General features: G+C 36.0%; 1 protein-coding gene across 1 annotated transcript in view; it reads right to left on the reverse strand.

Moving 5' to 3' along the window:
- LOC136864292 (terminal uridylyltransferase 7) overlaps window positions 1–22,582 on the reverse strand; it is a 482,777-nt gene that overhangs the window by 302,516 nt on the left and 157,679 nt on the right. The window contains exon 7 of the mRNA XM_067141082.2: window positions 9,943–10,129. Within this exon, the coding sequence (XP_066997183.2) occupies window positions 9,943–10,129 (187 nt within the window). The remainder of the gene's footprint in view (window positions 1–9,942; window positions 10,130–22,582) is intronic.

Below are 22,582 nucleotides of genomic sequence, written 5' to 3' on the forward strand. Positions count from 1 at the left end.
ATTCCAGTAAGATGGTTATGTTGTGAATTAGAACATTATACAGTTATTGACTTCTTTTAGGACTTCATCATTTCTGGTTATCAACCAAAAGACTGACAGAGTATGCAATAATTCTGTCATGAGAATTTTAGTATATTTTATTGTTTTTAAGTGTGCTAGGTACGAAAATTAGAGAAAATTTTACCTCAAATGCCCAGAATGTCTGTGAAGTAGTGGCAAGATTAAAATACTCAACAATCAAGCAGGTCGCATAAATATATTTAAGTTTACATTCTGATCCAAAGGTATTTTTGCAGAATATTTTATGGATCACATATCTTCTACACTCTGAACTATAGTAATAAATTGATCTTGCATGTCACCTTTTCTCAAGTATTAGGCCTTTGTGGTCTGTTATGGTTTCAATCCACCTCCTGTCTGGTCTTTCTACATCTCTGGTCCCTCGTGGGGGGGGGGTAGATGCTTTAAGACTCTGATGTAATCTGGCCACTCTTTAGTATAAGGTCTTTCTATAATTTTCTTTAGTTCTGTATTGTCCCCTTCAAATTTGGCATAAAAGCAATATTTTAATATCTACGAGTGTAAGAATATTATTTCATCAGCAAAGGTGAAGATTTTACCAACTCCGTGTCACAGAGAGATGAGCTTGCTCGAAACCGGAATTTCCAAGCGAGGGGAGAACAGTGGATTTTTTGTGTGTCAGACTGCCAGCTGCCTGCCATGTGACCTACAGGGAGAAACCAAGGCTGCCCGATCGATACGATCAAGGTCGCTCTACACCTGACAGTATTCCAATAAAAATGTATCAGCCTATCAGGTGCAAGTCATTGACTAATCACAGATGATTACAGCGACACACCCTCATCTTAAGACAATTATATAGCGGTGTTTCCCAAAGGAACTGCCTTTTTTGTGATTTGAGCTTTTCTTTGACTGTCTTGGGAATTCAACGCTGACGTTCACATTGCAGACATTCTTGGGTTCGATCATTCGGCAGAACAGACTCATTACACATTCTAGATCTACGAGTTTAGCAGATTTACGGAAGAAGATGCGTATTATTCAGAAATATCATTCATCGTGTGTGTGTACTGGGCACATCTTAAAACTTATTTGTCAGTTTCAGCTCCTTCTACATGGGAAGAAAGAAGAGGAAAACTACGTGCGGATTGAGACAAATTCAAGATGCCAATACATCAGCAAGAGGAAGTCTACTACTATTCCATGTTTGTCCTCGCAGCTACAATGGTATTCTAAAATGTGAGGCAATTTCCGACATGGAGGAGACGGCGATCGACGGTGGGTGACCTACCTCATGTCCAAGGTTATCGGCCGAAATCCAGTTTCATCAATCACTTAAGGGGATGGGTACAGTAAACAACCTTCAAAATGTGGACATTTTAAATAATTTATATATCAGCTTCTACTGTATGTATGACAATGAAACTTTCTAAATGAAGCATACTACTTGTTTGCTATGCAAGCACATATCTCAGAATTGATTATGGCATTATCGAATTCGCCAATTAATTATTCAAAATGGTGGCTCCTTGTGTGTCTGTACTCACCGTTTCCTTCATAGCTGGGCCATTTATCAATATATTAGTGTTCTGCTTTTCTAAGTGTACTGATTGAAGTGACAGCTACAAAACTGACCACTTCCAGAACTATATTTGCCAAATTAGTATTTTTAATTTTGCGTTACTTAAATATTGCATATTTTGGTCATTTTTTGCATGTTGATAATTTTTTTTTTACAATTATCAACCCTAGGCATATGAGTTAGGTCAGTTTTGTAGACACTGTTACTAAGATCATGTGTGAAAAGTGGCATTGCAATACACCATATAATTTAGGAGTTACAAGGGAAATAGTTTTGAAAAATACAGTTTTGAGAAAATGAGCTCCAAAATTATATGATGCCTGTAAAGACACAGCAGCCTTCCAGTGTGTGCAGAAATGCTGCTGGGGCACAGAACGTTCCCTCTAAAACCGTTTTCTCAGCTTCATATTCCAGTATTAATTTTCTTCTGCTTTGTCTGGCCACTTTTGTGACTTCTCATACCCTTTTTTCAGCAGACTTCATACGCATCACGTGCTCTTGTAGCATTGCACGTTCACAAAAGACACCAGGATTCAAGCCCATTTCTTGCAGCACAGCCAACCTACTCTTCACTCCATCACTAAATGTCATAACTGCATCATTTTGGCAATCTTCACAGTTGTTTTTCCACAGAATCCAGTTTTTGGGTACATTTTCCAAATCCTAGCATCGTGAGACTCATTAGCATTCTGTGTATAACCTAATAAATACCTTTTTAACAGTTTAGTAGCAACTAAATCCTTGAAAACAGGCTTAATCACATCAATAACGGCTAATTGTAATGTGTGTTTGTGTTTGTATTCTTGAACTCTGCCTGCGTTGACAGCGCGCTGGTACGGGCACCAGGAATTATCTCCTTCTGAGCATAAGTAATGAAGTGGATTTTCATCACATGAGTTTTTATCATACCAAATATCCCAGATAGCAGTTCGCATATCATTTACTGATGTTGAGTTATTTCTAATAGCATTTCCACTGTAAGTCGTCAGAGTTTTTATTGCAGAATCTGTCAGTATCTTCTTTCCAGACAGTAATTTGCCATCTGAATGTTTTTCCCCTTGAATTCTTTCTTCAGATTTCTCAGTCGTGTGCCCATACGTTTCTGAACATGTTCAACACATTCAGCTTTGGTGATTGATACACTAGGACCATACTGTTGCATATCTTACACAGCTTTGAATGACTTTGTGTCACCTTCACCAATGTATGTTATTTACCGTATGCCATACCTTATCTCCAGAACGTTCAGAATTCTCTAAATATCCTATGCAATGTCTAGCATTTTAAATCATAACTACTATACTAGCGCAGATATTTAAATAATTCTTTCACCAAAATGAACTAGAAGAGTGTAGTTAAACATTAAAAAATACTTTGAAAAATCTAATTTTTGAAGGTTGTTTACTGTACCGATCCCCTTAAGTATACTGTTATAATTTCTATCTGTTCATCTTTGTAAACACAATGTAGACATCACGCTTCCTTATTCATTTGGAATAATTTTCTTCTAGTCTTACAGTAGTTTGCTATTTCATTTCTTCTTTCCATGGTGTAAGGTAGGTAGTTATTGTGTGTGAATGATTATTGGTTTCTATTAGTTAGTGTTGAGTGAATGTCTTAGATATTTATTCTGACTGTCCCAATTCAACAGTATAGGAGTGATTTAAAATTAATTGACCTCTCCAATAAGGATAATTTAAATTGAAATAATTTGAAAATTTATTTTGAAGTCATGTGGGACAGATTATCGGTACGTTTCATTACGTCGAATTTCCCTAGACGTTATTACGATCTTTATGTGGATTTCAAACGTGTTAGTGTTATCTGGCAACTTTATTGAACTTTAGCTTACGCGGACTTGTGATCTCGCGCATTTAATAATAATAATAATAATAATAATAATAATAATAATAATAATAATAATAATAATAATAACAATAATTAAACTTCATCGCAGGTTAAATATGGAAATAAGGATCATGAGTGTAAATATAGTTTGTTCTTGTGTGAAATATTAACCCTTATACGCTCAGCGAGCCGATCTATCGGCTCGGGTGGTATTGCTTAAAACACTCAGCGTGCCGATCTATCGGCTTTGTGTTCGGACGGCTGTATAAGTACCTTAATGGACCCCCAGATGTCAGGAAAAGACATTAATAGTAGCTTTTGGATTTAGTTTACACTTTTCTCGAGAGATACAGACACTAAGCTCACCTGTTTGGAACAAATGAAGTTATCAAACCGCGTATGTTCACCGCATGACGAGTTGAAGTGTGCTGCTTGCCAGTACAGTCTCATTTAAGCTTCAAAATACATGTTTTCCTTCGTTTTATTGTTTCCATTTTAATAATAGATTATTGTTAATTATATTTTGTTTATATTCTACATTTATCAGTGTTCTCAAGTGAATTTTAGTTTAACATTTCGTGTTATTAGATTTTCGTGCCACGAGTAGGCCTAATTTTTTTTACATGGCTGGGCCAAGTTCTAGACTAAATAATTCCGATGTTTTGGATTATTTAGATGCTTTAGACGATGACGGTGACGTTATAGCCGATATTGATTCGTATTTCAGTCCGACTAATTGGCTGAATGATCAGCGTTGAGGTATTCGGTTCAGAGGGCCCGGGTTTGATTCGCGGCCAGGTCGGGAATTTTAATCGCCATTGATTAATTCTTCTGACCCGGGACCTGTGTGTTTGTGTTTGTCCCAACACTTTCTTCTTCATATTCAGACAACACACTACACTACAAACTACCACGGTAACACGCGATAGTGATTACTTCCCCCCATATAGGGTTGGCGTCAGCAAGGGCATCCGGCCATAAACCACCAGCCAAATCCACATGTGCGACACAGTTCGCACCCGCGACCCCACAGGTGTGGGAAAAGCTGTAGATCAAGAAGAAGTGATTCGGATTTTACAGGTACTGATAGGAGAATGTTTTGCAAAACACAAATGCTGACTCCGGAAGGTACGTGTACAGTTCTTTACGTCAGGTGCTATAACTCATGACTAAATAAGAATACAAAAAACAAAATTATATCATGTTATACAGAATTAAATGCTCCTATTTTCAGAATGACTGAACAACAATATCACTAAAGAACATATTACTTTCTTAGTATTTAAAAACAGATTTTTATTTTTTGCAATATATTTTCAAATTTCAAAATTTACTTTGAAGTAAAATATGCCATGAACAATTTTGGGATATTTTTTTCCTAAAACGATATTAAATAGTGTACTACTGTAATTGTTTTCAATTTTGTAACTGGGGATTTCTTTATACAGCAATTTTTTACATTTTAACATGCATAATCATGAAAAATGGCCTGAGTGTTTTGGGCTTGACCGGTGAAAATAGCCTGAGAGCAAAAGGGTTAATATGTGCTCTATAGAGCATCCAGAGTTAAGAAAAGACTACAGGCCTTATGGGCCTGCTGCCTTCCACTGTTGCCATACTCACTCACTCACCGCGGCTCGGACACTGCTTGTGAAATACAGTGATGACATAAAATTATACATCGCTTGGTACAGCTGTTGCAAGACTAATAATAATATAAATGCCAGATTATCTCCAGTCATTAATGAAATTACAGTCATGAAATTTTGTTTTGCCATAACGTTTTTAAGGATAATAGCCCACTGACTGTAACATTCGAAATAGAGTAAGAGTTTGAACATCCAAGGATGCGGACAACATGCATGTCCAGAAACCGAAATGATTGTCTTGTTTCTTATATCTGAGAAAGTTTCATGATCGTTGTTGCTTTACGGGAGCGCAGTGCTGAGTCTATTAGCCCCCAGAAACATTTCATTATTAAGGCAAATACTGTGTGGTTACAACACAGGAAGCTGACGGCGAGATATCTCTAACTCGGTGATGTATCCTTCAGGTCATTTCAGATAAATTCATGTTTATCACAAAATATGAGAACTTTAATATTCTTCCGCAACATAAAATACAGAATGCTGAATGACCTATTCGTATGATTTCTTAAAATCAGGTAGTTCGGGGTTGCTGTTTATGGAAGTGAGGATTTTGTTCAGAGTTGGCGGTTCATCTCTAAAATAGAATTCATGAACAGTGCGCCGTATTCCACTTCTGACAAAATCATCGTATTTAATGAGCCTGGAATTACTGCGAATTGACTTTTTCCTTTTCCGCTTCTTGCTGGGACTCTGGAGTGGCCCTTCGCTGGCTTCCTTCCTTATTTTGAAGATGGAAGACCTCGAAATTCCTAAGAACTTCGCGGCTTTATCTACTACCCAGTTTACACTTCGTCCTGGATGCTTTGTTTTCAAATATGAAAATGAATTAAGCACCATTTGCCGTTCCTTTCTCCTGACAACTTCACTACTTCTCCTTTTAACATGTTCAGCTATAATTTAAATGTATTACTCGCTGATCGATTATATAAAATACTAAACAGACAAAAACAATACACGATACACGCTACCAAAAGCAATGCAATACATGAAAAATGAAACACAGTATACTGTATTTATAACAAAACACTATGCGCCCCACGAAGACGATCTACTTCACTCTGCCGAATATCTCCCTTACGTAAGCAATCACTGTATGAGTGACCCACACAAAAAGGGAAACATGCCGCACTGACCTCACCAATGATGATTCGCAGTGGTTAAGCTGAGTTATTACACGTGTTGACTACTGTACACACTTCCGCACTACACGCTGAAATGTGGCGCGCACTGCAACAAGCATGACCGGCTGTTCCGTGTACTGAACCGCATATACGATATTTAAAAGAATAAACTCAAAGATATCAAAATGATTTTACGTCTTCTTCAGTATTGTATGGCACAACCAATGCGTGTTTCATAAGAAAAATTATACATTTTGATAGGAATTCATTATAATTTTTATATACATGTAGAACTAAAGTGGGTAACACCAATAGAAGTAAAAGCCCATAATGCCTGTAGTCTTTTCTTAACGCTGGATGCTCTATAATAGGATAATGTGAGCCTGGAAGACGGCCGAATCTTGACGGATTATTTGTTATATTTATGGACTTGGGAATGGATCAGTTATTATGTGTTTGACTTGTGAATCCATTTATTGAGTCTCATGTTAAGAGAATATGTCGTTGAACATAATTTCTTTGAGTGGAGCACGTGTTAGTTGATAGCCATGGTATTATAATAATAATAGTGTCGTAACTCATGAACCATAAACGCGTATTTTTATATTTGACCTGCGTTATGTGCGTTTCTATATGATAATTTTCCGATGATATCTATCACTGATATTCTCATGAACACCGTTGTTGAACCTAGTTTCTTTATTTGAGTGATAATCCTGATATCATCACATTCCTAATTGTTGTAATGGTATTTCTTTAGCCGATACCGTCATCAGAAATTTTCCATGACTTAGATTAAAATTTAAATATAATAATCAAGGACTAGAAATTGTCATACATATTATAAAGTGTTACCGTGTACCCTAGTGTGAATGTTGAATGTGTGATTAGTCATTAATTCTATGAATTGTGATATTTCTCACAACTACAATTTGACTCGATCTCTTGTTCATTGCGAGTGTTCTGATTAATATATCGTTATTTGTGTTGCTCACATTTTGTTGAGAAGTGAATCTTTAGTGGATTTTATTCCAAAATTAGATAGAGTAGGGTTTAATGTCTTTAAAAAAAATGAATAAGCAAGGGTCATGTCCGAGGACAGGAGTCACGAACGATTTATTGTAAAACCTACAAAGCTAAAAATTCTCAATGAATGTGACATTGAAGAAGGATATTGCGTTAATTTATGAAATTATTATGGAAAATTTTGAGATAATAATTATGAAGAAATTTTTCATTTTATGAATTTAAAGTCTGAGGAAGGCATGTTGAATGGAATTTCGACAAGAAAATTTTATTTTAAAATTTTTCTCATTAAACAGAAAAGGGTAATTTAACCACTGACGATTAATGAATCAGAGAATTATTTATTAAAAATTTTAATTTGAAATTAATCCTGTTATCATTAGAGAAAAGGGTCTTCTCATAAATTACGTTTATTATTTTATTATATTAGATGTAGGCTAATATTCTTCTGTATATTCACAGAAAACTATATCAGCAGAATTCTGGGAAGAATTATTCCGTTGTAATGAAAATACCGGCTGAGAAAATAATTAAAAATCCAAGATTTTGTTAGAATTTTAAAGTTTGTTGTTAAGAGTGCTTAGTTGTAATAAATGTTAAAACCTTATATTTAGTGTTGATTTACTGTCGCTAGTCCTTATATCTATCCCTGCCCTCAAAAATTTTGCAAAGCCAGAAAACGAACAGTCTGTGACAGACTCTCGTTCTCCGGCTGAGTAGCCAGGTAATAAGGGGGCCGTATAGTGGTAAGAATTATTTTTATTGAGAGTTCTCTGAGAATGTCTTCAGATCATCATCTATAAGCTAGCATGTAACCTGCCAATTTCCTCATAAAGTACATCTCAGAATTGGTTAGTTTACTTTCATAGGTTCCAGGGAGCATCCAAGCTTTACTGCAATACATTATAATGGTAATTAGCAAAGGAAAAGTTTTAAACTGGTCTGTTATTAAGAAGGAGAGGGTTTGAAGATGCTGTTTATTATTCCTGTGCCTCTTAGGTAGTTTATTATTTTGCACTGCATGTCATTTTTATGAATATGGCTCACACTGCAGCCCAAATATGTAAGTACAGATTCTATGAATATTTTGGTGCTCTTTTACATTCTTCCAAAATGAAGTACGTCACTTCTATTTTGTCCATACATATCTTCATACCATACTGCTTTGCTATTAGTATATAAATCATTAAAGATAAGAAGCTAGGAAACAGGACATGAACACACAAAAGGATAAACATAACGACAGACAAGTGTGGAGAGACAGAACAACAGAAAGCAGGTACTACAACATAGAGAAAAACATAAAAGTGCATGGAAGAACTTCACATTTCCACATACTTCCATCTTCATAGACTGATTCTTTCCACATCAATCATAGTTTCATCGGATCTATTTTTTTCTCAGTCCAGTATCAGCTTCATTTGCTTCCAGGTTTCAGCATGAAAGTGACCATACACCTTCCATCTTGCTGTTGGAAGTGTATAATAAAGACAGCACAATAAATACAAGAAAAATAGAAAAGAAAAACCTTTCATTGACTTAACAAGCAGCCTGCATACTGTCTTCTGGGCATAATGCAACAATAATGTTCATGAATTGATGGTGAAGTTATATAATGAAAGAGTTATTTTAGTTCTAAACAGTTCTACTGTTTTTATCATTTGAAACCTTCCCTCCTGCAGCCAGGATATTTCTCAAATTCAGTAACTCCCTAGTTCTCAGAGTACTAAAGAGTGCACAGGTACTGTAACTAGGGGTTGGCTATGTTTATACCAGCTCCTCAGGTGAAAAAGATAAAACCTATCATATAGAGACATTTATCATTAATGTGAGGACTATAAAATGAAGAGGATTTTACACTGAATTAATGGAATTAATGACAGGACCAAAATATGTTATTGTTGTACTGATAACACTTATATGAAGATTCTGTCATATACAGATCACTGTAAGTTACCTCCTGATTCTACAAAAGTTACTTGATCATCTGTGGATAATATATCAGATCAGTCTGTGATTTTCATACAGAGTCTTGGTCTCATTCAAGAAAAATTTTGTCTATGTATAAAATAAAGGGAAATAATGAGAGGTTGCATCCCTCTCAAACTTATCGACGTGATCCCATTCAGATAACTGTTGTCAAATCCTGGCTGCAATTTCATTTCAATTAGAAAAATGTTGAACTACCTGTCTAATTTGAGATGAGACATTGTTCTCTATGATAATCTACTATGGCCAGACCTCAGCCTGAATGAGAGAGCAGAAAGATTTGAATGGACTGATAAATCCACTCAGTAAAAGTCCAATAGCATAGTCACCAACAAAACACAGAGAAGAGTCAGTGTCACAACATGTCTATCTGGAGGCTGAATGAGGCTATCCCACAATCAGACCAACAACAACTGGTGAGACTAACTAACTTACTTTCAAGTCTCAACAAAGGAAAAGCAGGATAGATATAGACGATGACTTAGACAAGGGAACAGAGTGAAATTTGCTATCACCAATACAGAAAGTATAGCAAGACAGCATGCAATTAATTAAATTTTATAATCAAATGACAGCAGAGAAAGCCCACTATAAAACTACAAGCAAAGGATGCCAGCACCTATTTTTTCATTTCCTTACCAATCTCCATAACAGCAGATTGCACAGCAAGGCGCAGACATGCAGAAAATCATGAAATAACTCTTACCTTTGCCCAAAGTCTAAATATTACTGACAAAGGATGAACCCTCTTATCCATTTCTTCATACTTCGATAATAGTTTACTAATTTCAACAGCATTTCGTTGGTTTAGACATAGAACACAGTGTAGTTTGTTGAACTTGTTGTCAAATAATATCTTCGGTAAATCCGATTTGAAGTCAAGTTCTACCTTTCTGTAAACATACGAAAATATCACTACAGGGATGAAGCTGAGGTTCATTCATTTAATCATTATTTGGTAATATAGGAATAAACTATGTACTGTAGTTTCACATGACTGATGACATCAAGATCATGAATTACACAGGATAGAAAGGAAATTAAGAAAAAGAATTTCACCCTAGTTGATGAACAGATTGAGCTGCTAATTAGACAATTTTACTGATGACAAAGAAAACGGACTGATCTTGTACAATACTGTCCTTTCTCCCATTAGAGGTCACAGATGTATACTTCAATCTGAGTTCACTTAAAAGAACAAAATATTGCTGCCTTCTACAAAAAAGGCTAAGAAAAGGTTAGTTTTAGCAAATTATCTCCCTTCTACAAAAAAGGCTGAGAAAAGGTTAGTTTTAGCATAAAATGTAAGTAAGTTTCCTCATATTCATCATAATCTCAACAAAAACCATCTTTGAGTTGCATCTTTGCGAACTGCATGACAGTGGAGACACCAATATCATCATCATTACAAGAATACCAGGCTCAGAGAGTAAAGCCCTGGTCTTCTGAACTCAAGTTGGTGGGTTTGCTTCCGGCTCTGTCCAAGCGGTAAATGAAGGTGCTCAAATATGCCAGCCTCTATTGGCACACAAAAGAACTCCTGCAAAACAAAATCTGACAAATTGGCATCCCCACTGTACAGTAACTAGTGGGTGTAAAAATTAATTTATTTATTTATTTATTTTTATTTATTTATAAAGTGGCAAAGTTAAGGCCCTTGGCCCTCTTTTACACGTATTATTTAATGAAGAAATCTCAGACTGAAGTAAACTTCACGCTAATTTGACTACCCTTGTGTTGAGAAGTTCAATATTTCGTCAATAATGAAAGAATACAAACTGCGTTCCAATAGTAGAGAAAAGACAAATTAAATAAGATACGGACTAATCCTTTTCGACTTCTAGTCTACAATGTCCTGTGAATGAAGTCTCTCATATTTATAAGCTCATAACCTCATTATTTCATCTCTTAAATATTACTATGAAATCATTACATATAGATCCAGGGCCAGATTATGGGACAGGCTAACTCAATTGCAGCCTACAGGCCTTCACCACAAAAAGTAAATTAAATTTTTAAAAGCAGAAAATATTCATAAGTTAAAAATGTCCAAAGTTAACAAGGAGGTTAATAAGGCCATGAGTGATGGATGTACAAACTATTAATAAAAATTAATGTCAAGGACTGCTTTCCAAATGTACTAGTAGTCTTTCAAATTTATTTAACCCTGATGGTAACTAACAGGAGTAGTGTAAGAACATTTTCTAAATTAGAATTAATTAAAAATAGGCTTCAGACCACAATGAATGAAGACAGACTCAACTAAGTAGCTATTATGAGCTACGAAAGTGACATTTTAGGAAGATATTTTTTGAGGAAATGCAGGAAAGTCTCTTTAAATCAGGATATGAAAAACGTCTCAAATCAATAAAGTATTTTTAGTGTTTAATCGTAGGTATCAAGCTACGTACATCACAAAGTTCAATCAATAGAATAATAAATCATTGTTTCCTCAATGTACTAATAACGACTGATTAGGGCCAGTCACATTCTCTTGGCTATCAACTACTATCAGCTGAGAAACTACGAGAACTCTCGTAGCTTGTCACCTTCTCTTAGCTATCCATAACATTATAATATCTACATAAGTACACAGGTAAACCAAGAATTGTACCAAAAAAAGAAAAGATGAACTGTTCACAGTTAATTCAACTATTCATGAAGTATTCAGGGTACTTATGTCTTAAAGAGGTTTAGCAATCACATTTCAAACTAAAATGTCTTCATTTGTTTAGCAGTAGTTACATTTCATTTGTTACAAACTGAAGCTGATTAGCTGCCAAAAATTTGAATCCATTATTGAATAATGAAGGAATGGGAAATTTCATGCAAAAAGGAATACAGTTTTATATTATTATATATTATATATATCATATTATACATCATTATATATATATATCATAAATAATAATAATAATAATAATAATAATAATAATAATAATAATAATAATAATAATAATAATAATAATAATAATAATAATAATTACATCAACAACAAGAACAACACATTTGTCACTAAAAAAATTATCAATAATTTACAAGGAGAAAAATTACTGAGATCAAGAAAGTTACATAGTAAAAATCTGATGCAACGCGGTTGTCGGAGGATATACTTCACCCCCACCGTACATCAGGAAGCAACCTGTGCAGTGACAAATGATGGGACGGGGATGGGGAAAAAAACTACAACACATTGCACTTCTTCTTCTCCTTCCACTGCATTTCCCACACCCTGGGTAGGGCCTTGGCTGCGAATGTATTGCGCGGGTGGATATGGCCCAGTTTCACAGTTGGATACTCTTCCTGATACCAACACTATGCAGAGGGATGTATTCACTATATTGTGTTTTTGGGGTGGTTAGTACTGTAGTGTGGTGTACTGTGTCTATATTACACGAGAACTGGAAAACATCCATAGGAAAGCAGCACAATTTATTCTGGGTGATTTACAAGGAAGGAGAAGCATTACAAACATGTCACAAACTTTGGGCTAGGAAGACTTGGGAGTAAGGAGATGATATGCTCGACGAAGTGGTATGTGAACATTAAAACAAGAATAATAGTTAACACCACCTTTCCAATACTTATCTTTCCTATATTTAGGAAATAAACATTACAACAGGCGTTGTAAGATGGGACATGTTTCGCTTAACAGTCGTAAGCATCATCAGCCGAAAATAAATCTTAGCCTAAAGTTAGGTCAGGACCCTGAACCTAGTGTCCTTAACATATATGGCACCCTAAGAATCAACATTTATATTTATAAAATGAAAATAGGCTTAAAACTAGTGTGAAAAAAACGTGGAATGTTACAAAATGGCTAAGAGAAAAAACACAATCGAGTTGAGACAGAGGATAAAACAGAAAGTAGGCTACAATACAGAGCTGGTAGTGAAATAATTAAAATCATTAGGATATCATTGTTACCAGTCAGTCAATCAGAATGTTCAAACATACCAAACAAGCGTGAAAATATATAAGAGTGTTCATCATGGCTGAGTTAGAAAAAACACGTAATCGTGTTGCCAGAGGTAAAAACATAAGGTATGTTTGAACATTCTGATTGACTGACTGGTAACAATGATATCCTAATGATTTTAATTATTTCACTACCAGCTCTGTATTGTAGCCTACTTTCTGTTCTATCCTCTGTCTCAACTCGATTGTGTTTTTTCTCTTAGCCATTTTGTAACATTCCACGCTTTTTCACACTAGTTTTAAGCCTATTTTCATTTTATAAATATAAATGTTGATTCTTAGGGTGCCATATATGTTAAGGACACTAGGTTCAGGGCCCTGACCTAACTTTAGGCTAAGATTTATTTTCGGCTGATGATGCTTACGACTGTTAAGCGAAACATGTCCCATCTTACAACGCCTGTTGTAATGTTTATTTCCTAAATATAGGAAAGATAAGTATTGGAAAGGTGGTGTTAACTATTATTCTTGTTTTAATGTTCATATCTGATGTCCAATACGGTCTACAATGAGATTTATTACTTGTAAGTGGTATGTTCCGAGCTATCAGTGAAGAGATTATTATTATTATTATTATTATTATTATTATTATTATTATTATTATTATTATTATTATTATTATTATTATTATTATTTTTACATGTACAATCTAGTGGTGGTAGATGGCGAAAAGTCAAGCCCCAATACACAGGGAAGTGCCTCCATCCCCAAACGGCATGGAATGGCATTAGTAGACAGATAAACTTGAGCAGAGCTTTTAAAAGTAGGATTGATAATAATATGGAGATAAAATTGGAATTCAAGAGGACAAATTTGGGCAAATATTCATTTATACAGTAGGACGAGGAGTAAGGGATTGGAATAATTTATGAAAGGAAATGTTTGATCAATTTTCCAGTCCTTTGAAAACGTTTAAGAAAAGGCTAGGTAAACAACTGACAGGGCATCTGCCACCTGGGCGACAGACCTAAATACCTAAATGCAGATCATGATGCTTGATGATTCATTAGCCATAGAAGCATCTCACTTCCATACCAAAGTGTGTCAGATTCTTCCAGCACAGTGTGACCACTTGTAAGTCTTTATTATTTTGAATAATTCCTGTGCAACACAATAATCACCACTATTTATTTGTTTATAATTATACCAGAATTCATGTTCTACCTTTTATTTCAAGAGCTCTACCACAGCAAATGGATTACAAATATACATCATACGAGCTTTTACACTGCACTACACCAGTAACAAGGTATGTGTGTCGTAACACAATGCCCCTTTAAATACACCACAGAATACTAAGCACATAATAGTTAATGGCACTGGATTTCTTCTACGACTGGGTTCTATAGGGGTTGCAAATCACTCAGGGGTAATGCAAAGACTTCCCAAATATCCAGCATTTGGAGAGGTTCCCAAATATAGCACTTTACTTCTGTTCATTTCAACCTTATCCCAAATCTCTGCCACAATATTGTTGCATTTTGAAGCAGTCAAGTCACAACATTCCCTTGTCAGTAAAATTTTCTTCCTTTAATCACTCAACTTTTCTACCTTGTGGGGGTATGGGAAGATTAGAAGGGATAGACTACGAAACGGGAAGGAAGCAGCCATGACCTTAAGTTAGATACCATCCCGGCATTTGCCTGTAGAAGTGGGAAACCATGTAAAACCAATGCATGGATGGCTGAAGTGAGAATCAAACCGCCCCTCTACTTCGTTGACCTCCCAAGGCTGAGTGGACCCTGTTCCAGCCCTCATACAACTTTTCGAATTTTGTGGCAGAGCCGGGAGCAGAATCCAGGGGCCTTCGGGGGTGGCAGCTAATCACGCTAACAACTAACTACTACACCACAGAGGCAAACTCGTCTAATTTCAAGGAAAAAATTTCACACCTTTGTAAATCAAATTTAAATTGGAACTCCATGTCATTCGATATATTTTTCATCTCCTTGCAACCGGTTCTAGCCAATACCTGCATTTTGTTGATAGAAATAATTTTGGTTTTATTTTGAAAACCACCGAACAGTGACTCCGAAGCAGCTATCATCGCTTCTTTGAATGTTTCACCATCTGCAAGTGGTTTCTTCCTTTTTACTAATATGTGAGAAACTTTAAAAGAGGGCAATTGTTACATTTGATGATAGCTTGTTTTACGTGGTAAAAACTGACTGTTGAGATTGAACTTGGTTTTCAAATCACTAACTTTTCTTTTTCTTATTTCAGAATCCAAGGGAAAACTACCATTAAAAGATCGGTGAAGTGTATTAAAGTGCCTCTCGACATTGCTTTTCTTGACGTTACTAAGTAAACACACGCATTTACCTTTTACATCAACAAAACAGAACTGCTGCTCCAGTTCATTATTAAAATAGTTTCCCTGAGTTCTCAGTCTCCTGGTTTTACACATTCTTAAAGCAGAACTGCACTGTCCATCACAGCATAAAATACTGACAATTGCCTGCCGGCCAATATGCTATCCTAAGACAGTCTCGCCAACCCCGTCTCTACCCCATCATTATGAAACAGAACCATGACACTATTGATCATTTTAATAGAACACTAGAGACAATACTATAACAAAGTTTCAAATTAGTTGGCCAATGAAGACTGCTTAAGGAATAAATTTAAATTTAAATAATTAATATTTTATCAAAGGAAACTACTACAAAAATTGTATAGAATTACAGATAATAAAGCGGGCTACAAATACCTTATCAAAGGGCACTGTGGCACCCGCGATCACTGCGTTGCCGAGCCCTGCTCTACTGTGTAGTGAGTCCAAAAGCCCTTATTTTTGTCAGCAGTCACCCATAATCTATCCTATCAAAAGCCATAAAGACCATTTTTTAACCTCTTAAATTTCCAGAATTTTACCTCCTGGTGTGATTATTACTTGAGAACTGGAAACAATCCAGAGGAGAGAAGCATGATTTGTTCTGGGTGTTTTCTGACAAAAGAGGAGTTACAGAAATATTACAAACTTTGGGCATGAACTATGCATATTTTCGGACCTGCCAGTGAAATGAGATTAGTAGATGGATAAGCCTGAACAGAGATTTTAAAAGTAAGAAAAATCACTTTTTGATTATAAAGTTGGAATTCAAAAGGACAAATTGGAACAGATATAGCTTATAGGAAAGGGAATGAAGGATTGGAATAATTTACCCCGGGAAAAGTTTAATTGATTTCCAACTTACGTAAATTTATTAATATTCTAGGTAAACAAATGACAGAGAATCTCCCTCTTGAGTGACAACCCTAAATGTAGATCAGTGATGATTGATTGTCTCAGTTGTTATCTTAGAAGGTCATCAGTTTCTTTCTCTACCAATAGCTTTCATTATCATATTAATGTTCCTGGTTTTACATTCCTCTAACTAATTTACAGTTTTTGGAGATGCTGATGTGCCTGAATTTTGTCCTGCATGAATTCCTTTAAATGCCAATAAATCTACCAACAAGTGGCTGGCAATTTTGAACACCTACAAATACCACCAGACTAGTTGGATCCATCAGACCAACTTGGGCTCAGAAGGCCAGGAGTCTACCATCTGAGCCTATCAATGCACCTATTTCATTATCATTCCTCAGTACTTGTTGGCATGTGCTGTAAGTCCAACCGCTCGTCCATGTCTGGGAGATGGGCAACGTTATGAAAAAGGCCTAATGACAGAAGATTTATTTATTTTTGCTTTGCTTTTAGAGTCGCACTTAATGCACTGAAGGTTTTTGATGATGCAAGGATGGGAATGAGCAAGGATTCGGAAGATAGCGGCTGTGGACTTAAGGTACAGCCCCAGCATTTTCCTGGTATGAAAACAGGAAAACCATCTTTAAGGCTGCCAATGGAGTTTGAACCCACCCTCTCCCGAATGCAAGCTTTCCTGATAATTTAAGATTACCAAAAGAAGCCTATTAATAGGCATTCTTTTATTGTTAAAGTAGGTCCATATAATTCAACTGATGAGGAACGTGACACAGAATTGTCAGTACCTCTGACTGAGTCAACTTTACAGTCATTAATTAAATGTCTATGTAATTTTGGCACCTCATCTAACAGAAGAAATAGAATGAAGTAGAGAACATACTGCAAAAGGAAAGCTGCAAAAAAATCTGTCATATAAATACAGCATATTCCACATTTGAGCAAAAGGATCTATCGATATACCTGATTACAGTCAGTGCTGATATGATGCCATACTGCAACAACTGGGAGAAAAATTGAATGAAAACAAAAAATAAAGCAAGAATATGGCTTGTTGACACTTCCTTATCAGTGTCAAAAGAATAGATTAAAAATGTTGAATGCATGATGGTAAGTTGACAAGGAGGACTCCGCAACAGTAGGGAGTAATGTTACACTGGCAGAAAATGACATCCCAACACCAAGAAGACATTAGTTTAGAGGAATGAAATTTAAGCTAAGCAATTGTCTAGGTAACATAGTTACTTGATTACAGTTTCCAGCTCACAGGTTCAAGTATGAGCGAGAAGACTTGTGAAAGATGGTACATTAATAACTGCTGCTGTAACCACGATTCTGAATGCAAGCATGCAAACTTGCACACATTATTGATGTAAATGTGGTGTGTGTCATTTTATGGGATGGAGCTCAACACCTGTTGCACTTGGTCAGTCAAATCAGGCATGTTTTTTAAAAATTATTATTAAAGGTATAAAAATGCTATTTGTTCGGGGCATCAACCTATAGAGATCTTTTGCCCCTACTTGCACCATATGATATGAACCTGCATGTAATTGGAATCGCGGAAGTGTAGTGTGTTGAATGTGAAGAAAGAAACGTTAAGGACGACACAAACACCCAGTCCCCAGGCCAGGGATATTAATAATTTACAATTAAAAACCCCTGACCCAGCCGGGAATCGAACCCGGGGCCACCAGGTGACAGGCGGACGCGTAGCCCTCTACACCGCGGGGCCGGACATCGGCAATGGTTAATGCTAGTATTGAATGACGCTGGATTTGTCGTCACATAATGTTTCATACATGCTCAATGGGCAAAAGGTCTGGTGATCTAACAGGCCAAGGCAACTGGTCGACACAACGTAGAGCATGTTGGGTGACGTCAGCAGTATGAGGACGAGCAATATCCTGTTGGAAAACACCCTCTTTAACATTGTGAATGAATGGCAACACAACCAGTTCAATCACCAGTCTTAATTCAAATAGAGAAATGAAAGGGTTCTACCTACTCAATACAATTTTAATAAAAATGCAAATGTTTAAATCATTATGGTACTAATTGCGACCTCAACCAGGGTCATCTTCAGCCATGAGAACCATAAAATTGACTAGTCACAGACGTGTATATATAGAGTAAAGGAGTGTTAAAAACTTTAGTTCTACAGTAAAAAGCTTGAAGATTTGTTTGAGTTCATCTACAGTGTGAAAATGGGAGTGTTGGCAGCAGTAACTGCAGACAGGATAATAGGTCTATAGTTATTGAAACCACGATCACTGGGCAGAGACATAGGAATGGCATGTTCATACCATTTTTTTTTACAATTCACGGACAATGAATGCCAATCTGGATATTTCCAGCAAGACTCAGCAATCGCGCATACGGCTAACGAATCATTAAGTTTAACTGAGAAAATTTTTGACAACGGAGTAATGATTACATGATATTAGAATCATTCTGTATTGATGGTTTTCACTTTACAAATGAATTTTTTTTAAATGTAACTTCCTTTCAATACATAAGATAATTCCATCATTAGACGGAGTAATAAAATTCAAACATGTTTCGTTTGAGCCATCTTCAGTGAAATAAGTGGGGTTAAGAGTTAATTACATAATAAAGGCTAAAAATTTGCTAAAAACATAATGAAGGAACAAATGAAAAACGAAAGAGAAATGACAGAAATAAAAAACAATACAATATACAACGTTACCATCATTAGATGGAGAAATAAATAATTCGTTGAGACAAATTCAGTGAGAAAAGGTTAATATTATACCTAATTGAATCTTAAAAGTGGGTTAAACCTAAGAAGAAAATAAATGAAAAACAAATGATACAGGCAGAAATAAACAATAAGTGCTTAATACTGAGGTTGCGGACCTCTTAGCCTTAAAAAAGTGCAGTTTGATACAATTCAAAAAACAGGACGAAATCATTGTGTTGAAAATTCAGAACTGACAGTCTGTCTTTGTAGAGTCACCATCACCATGAATGGCTAGGAGGGGAGCGAAAAAGCTTGAGAATCCAAGTTTGAGAGGAGACAACATGCCAGGTGAAATGTATGCGACAACGTGATGGAAAAACGCCAATGAATTTCATACTTTAGAATAGCAGCATTTTCAATTTCTTCTCAAATTTAGCAGTCCCGTTCTTGATGATTGTTTCCAATGTTGGCTAGGTGTGTTTGTCTTATTTTAAATGGTTGGGAGGGCAGCGACAAAAATTAAGAAGCTGTGTTATAGAAGATAACAGGTGCATGGTAAACTGTCTGTGACCATAGTGGAAACCGTCAATGAAGTTCCAATCAGTAATGGAAAAAATGAGGTTGTGTGAGAAACTTGGGCTGATAAGTAAACAGTGTAAAATGAGTGTGAAGAAACTTTAAATTTACGGTACTTATTAGGTGGTTGTCCTCTTGAAACGGCCTGGCCTTCTCAAAGTTAACGGTCCCGTTCTAATGATCGTGTCTATTGTTGGCTCAGCTGTGTTTTCGAGGATGGGAGGAGTGGAGGCAAAAGTGGGAGGTGCACAGTTGGTGGGAGGGGGTGGGGAGTGGTGAGTTTGAGAGATGGAGGTGGGGTTTGTTTTTATTATAGAAGTTCTGGCAAATATATGGAATGAATGTTTCAAGTAAATGTTCTTTTTTTTTTTTTTTCATTGATTTCATTTAATTGTGAGAGGGGTTCATACACTAATCTAAATCAATGTGGATGCTATCGAGAACGTTGAGCAAGGTGCCTTTTTGCTCATAACACAAGATTTTAAGATCTTTATCTCTTGATGTGTATTCGTAGCTGGATGCTTTATGATGTTCACTCATAGCTGAAAAACTATTATATTTGAGAGCATTGCGATGTTCAGCATATCTTATGACAACATTGCGGCCTGTTTGACCTACATAGCTGGAATTTTCAAGATTGGCATTCTAATTTGTAAACTCAGAGTTCAAATATCTATTATTAATGTTATTATTGTTATTGTTGACAGTGTGTGGATTGAAAATGAGTTTGGAGTTTGTGTGGGAGGTTCTAAATGCTATTTTAATGTTGTGTTTTTTAAAGATGTTAGAAATTTGGTAAATGCTACTATTATTGAAAGTAAAAGTGGAAAACTTCTCTTTAGGAGCGGAATCTTTTTCTAGGGTAGTCTTGGTTCTGCTCTTATATCTATTGATGATTCTGCTGATGAAGGATCTACTGAAACCATTGTGTTCTGCAATATTGTAAATAGTATTAATTACTTTTTTACAAATCTTGCAAGAGAAAGGAACAGTTAATGCTCTGAGTACCATTCTATTGCAAGCTGCTTTCTTATGTATGTCTGGGTACACAGAAGTTTACCATATCAATTTAGATCAGTTTATGAACCCCTCTCACAATTTAAATGAAATCAATGAAAAAAAGAACACACTACTTGAAACATTCATTCCATATACCTTATTTGTCAGAACTTCTATAATAAAAACAAACCCTGCCTCCAACCTTCAAACTCACCACTCCTTCCCCCTCCCCACCCTCTCCCACCAGCCCTGCACCTCCCTTCCCCCTCCACTCCTCCCATCCTCAAAAACACAGCTGAGCCAACAATAGACACGATCGTTAGAACAGGACAGTTAACTTTGAGAAGGCCAGGCCGTTTCAATAGGACAACCACCTATTAAGTACCGTAAGTTTGAAGTTTCTTCACACTCATTTTACACTGTTTACTTATCAGCCCAAGTTTCTCACACAACCTCATTTTTTCCATTACAGATTGGAACTTCATTGACGGTTTCCACTATGGTCACAGACTGTTTACCATGCACCTGTTATCTTCTCTAACACAGCTTCTCAATTTTTGACGCTGCCCTCCCGACCATTTAAAATAAGACAAACACACCTAGCCAACATGGGAAACAATCACCAAGAATGGGACCGCTAAATTTGAGAAGAAATTGAGAATGCTGCTATTCTAAAAATTGAAATTCATCGGCATTTTTCCATCACGTTGTCACATACATTTCACCTGGCATGTTGTCTCCTCTCAAACTTGGATTCTCAAGCTTTTTCGCTCCCCTCCTAGCCATTCATGGTGATGGTGACTCTACAAAGACAGACTGTCAGTTCTGAATTTTCAACATAATGATTTCATCCTGTTTTTTTAATTGTATCAAACTGTAAAATTTTTAGATAAGAGGTCCACAACCTCAGTATTAAGCACTTATTGTTCGTTTCTGTCTGCATCATTTGTTTTTCATTTAATTTCTTCTTAGGTTTAACACACTTTCTAGATTCAATTAGGTATAATATTAATCTTTTTTCACTGAATTTGTCTCAACGAATTATTTGTTGCTCCATATGTGACTTTATGTGGTAATTTTGTATATTGTATTGTTTTTTATTTCAGTCATGTCTCTTTTGTTTCTTATTTGTTCCTTCATTCTGTTTTTAGCACATTTTTAGCTGGTGTTATGTAATTAAATTTAACCCCACTTATTTCACTGAAGATGGCTCAAACCAGTCGAAACATGTTTGAATTTTATTACTCCATCTAATGATGGAATTATGTTATGTACTGAAAGGAGGATACTTTTTTTTAATATTTCATTTGTAAAACAGAGTAATTAGTAAACCATTGTGACCTGCAAAATCCTCAGATCTTACGGTCTGCAATTTTTATTCATGGGGAAAATTGAAAAATGAGGTATATGCAACAAACCCTCAGCCTCTAGATGAACTCAAAATATCACGAGAGAAATTGAGGCTATCTCGGTAGATGAACTAATGCATATGAATGAAAATTTCCCTAGATAAAGCCAGAAATGTGTAGATGCAGGTGGAGGACATTTTCAACATGATCTGTGACAAGGTGAGAAATTATTTTACTTTGATTATGCAGTATTATGTGTGCTTGTTATTTACATGCGATTCATACGGGCGCTTTCCCAGCCCCAATCTCAGTGTGTTGCCATGTGGTCGTCTGACATTCAGCTCGCCCATCTACCTGCTGCGCTGTAGAGTGAAAGACCCTGTATAATAGCCCGATGATTAATATTCCAAACATTCTGACCATCTGACAGAACAGTAAAGCTAAGACACTGACCAAAAAATGCATAAACAAGAGGTGATGAAGGAAAATGCTTGCTGTTTAGGATCAGACAAACTCAGATATGTTACCTTGGTAA

This window comes from Anabrus simplex, chromosome 2 (assembly GCF_040414725.1).
Source record: "Anabrus simplex isolate iqAnaSimp1 chromosome 2, ASM4041472v1, whole genome shotgun sequence".
NCBI lineage: Eukaryota > Metazoa > Arthropoda > Insecta > Orthoptera > Tettigoniidae > Anabrus > Anabrus simplex.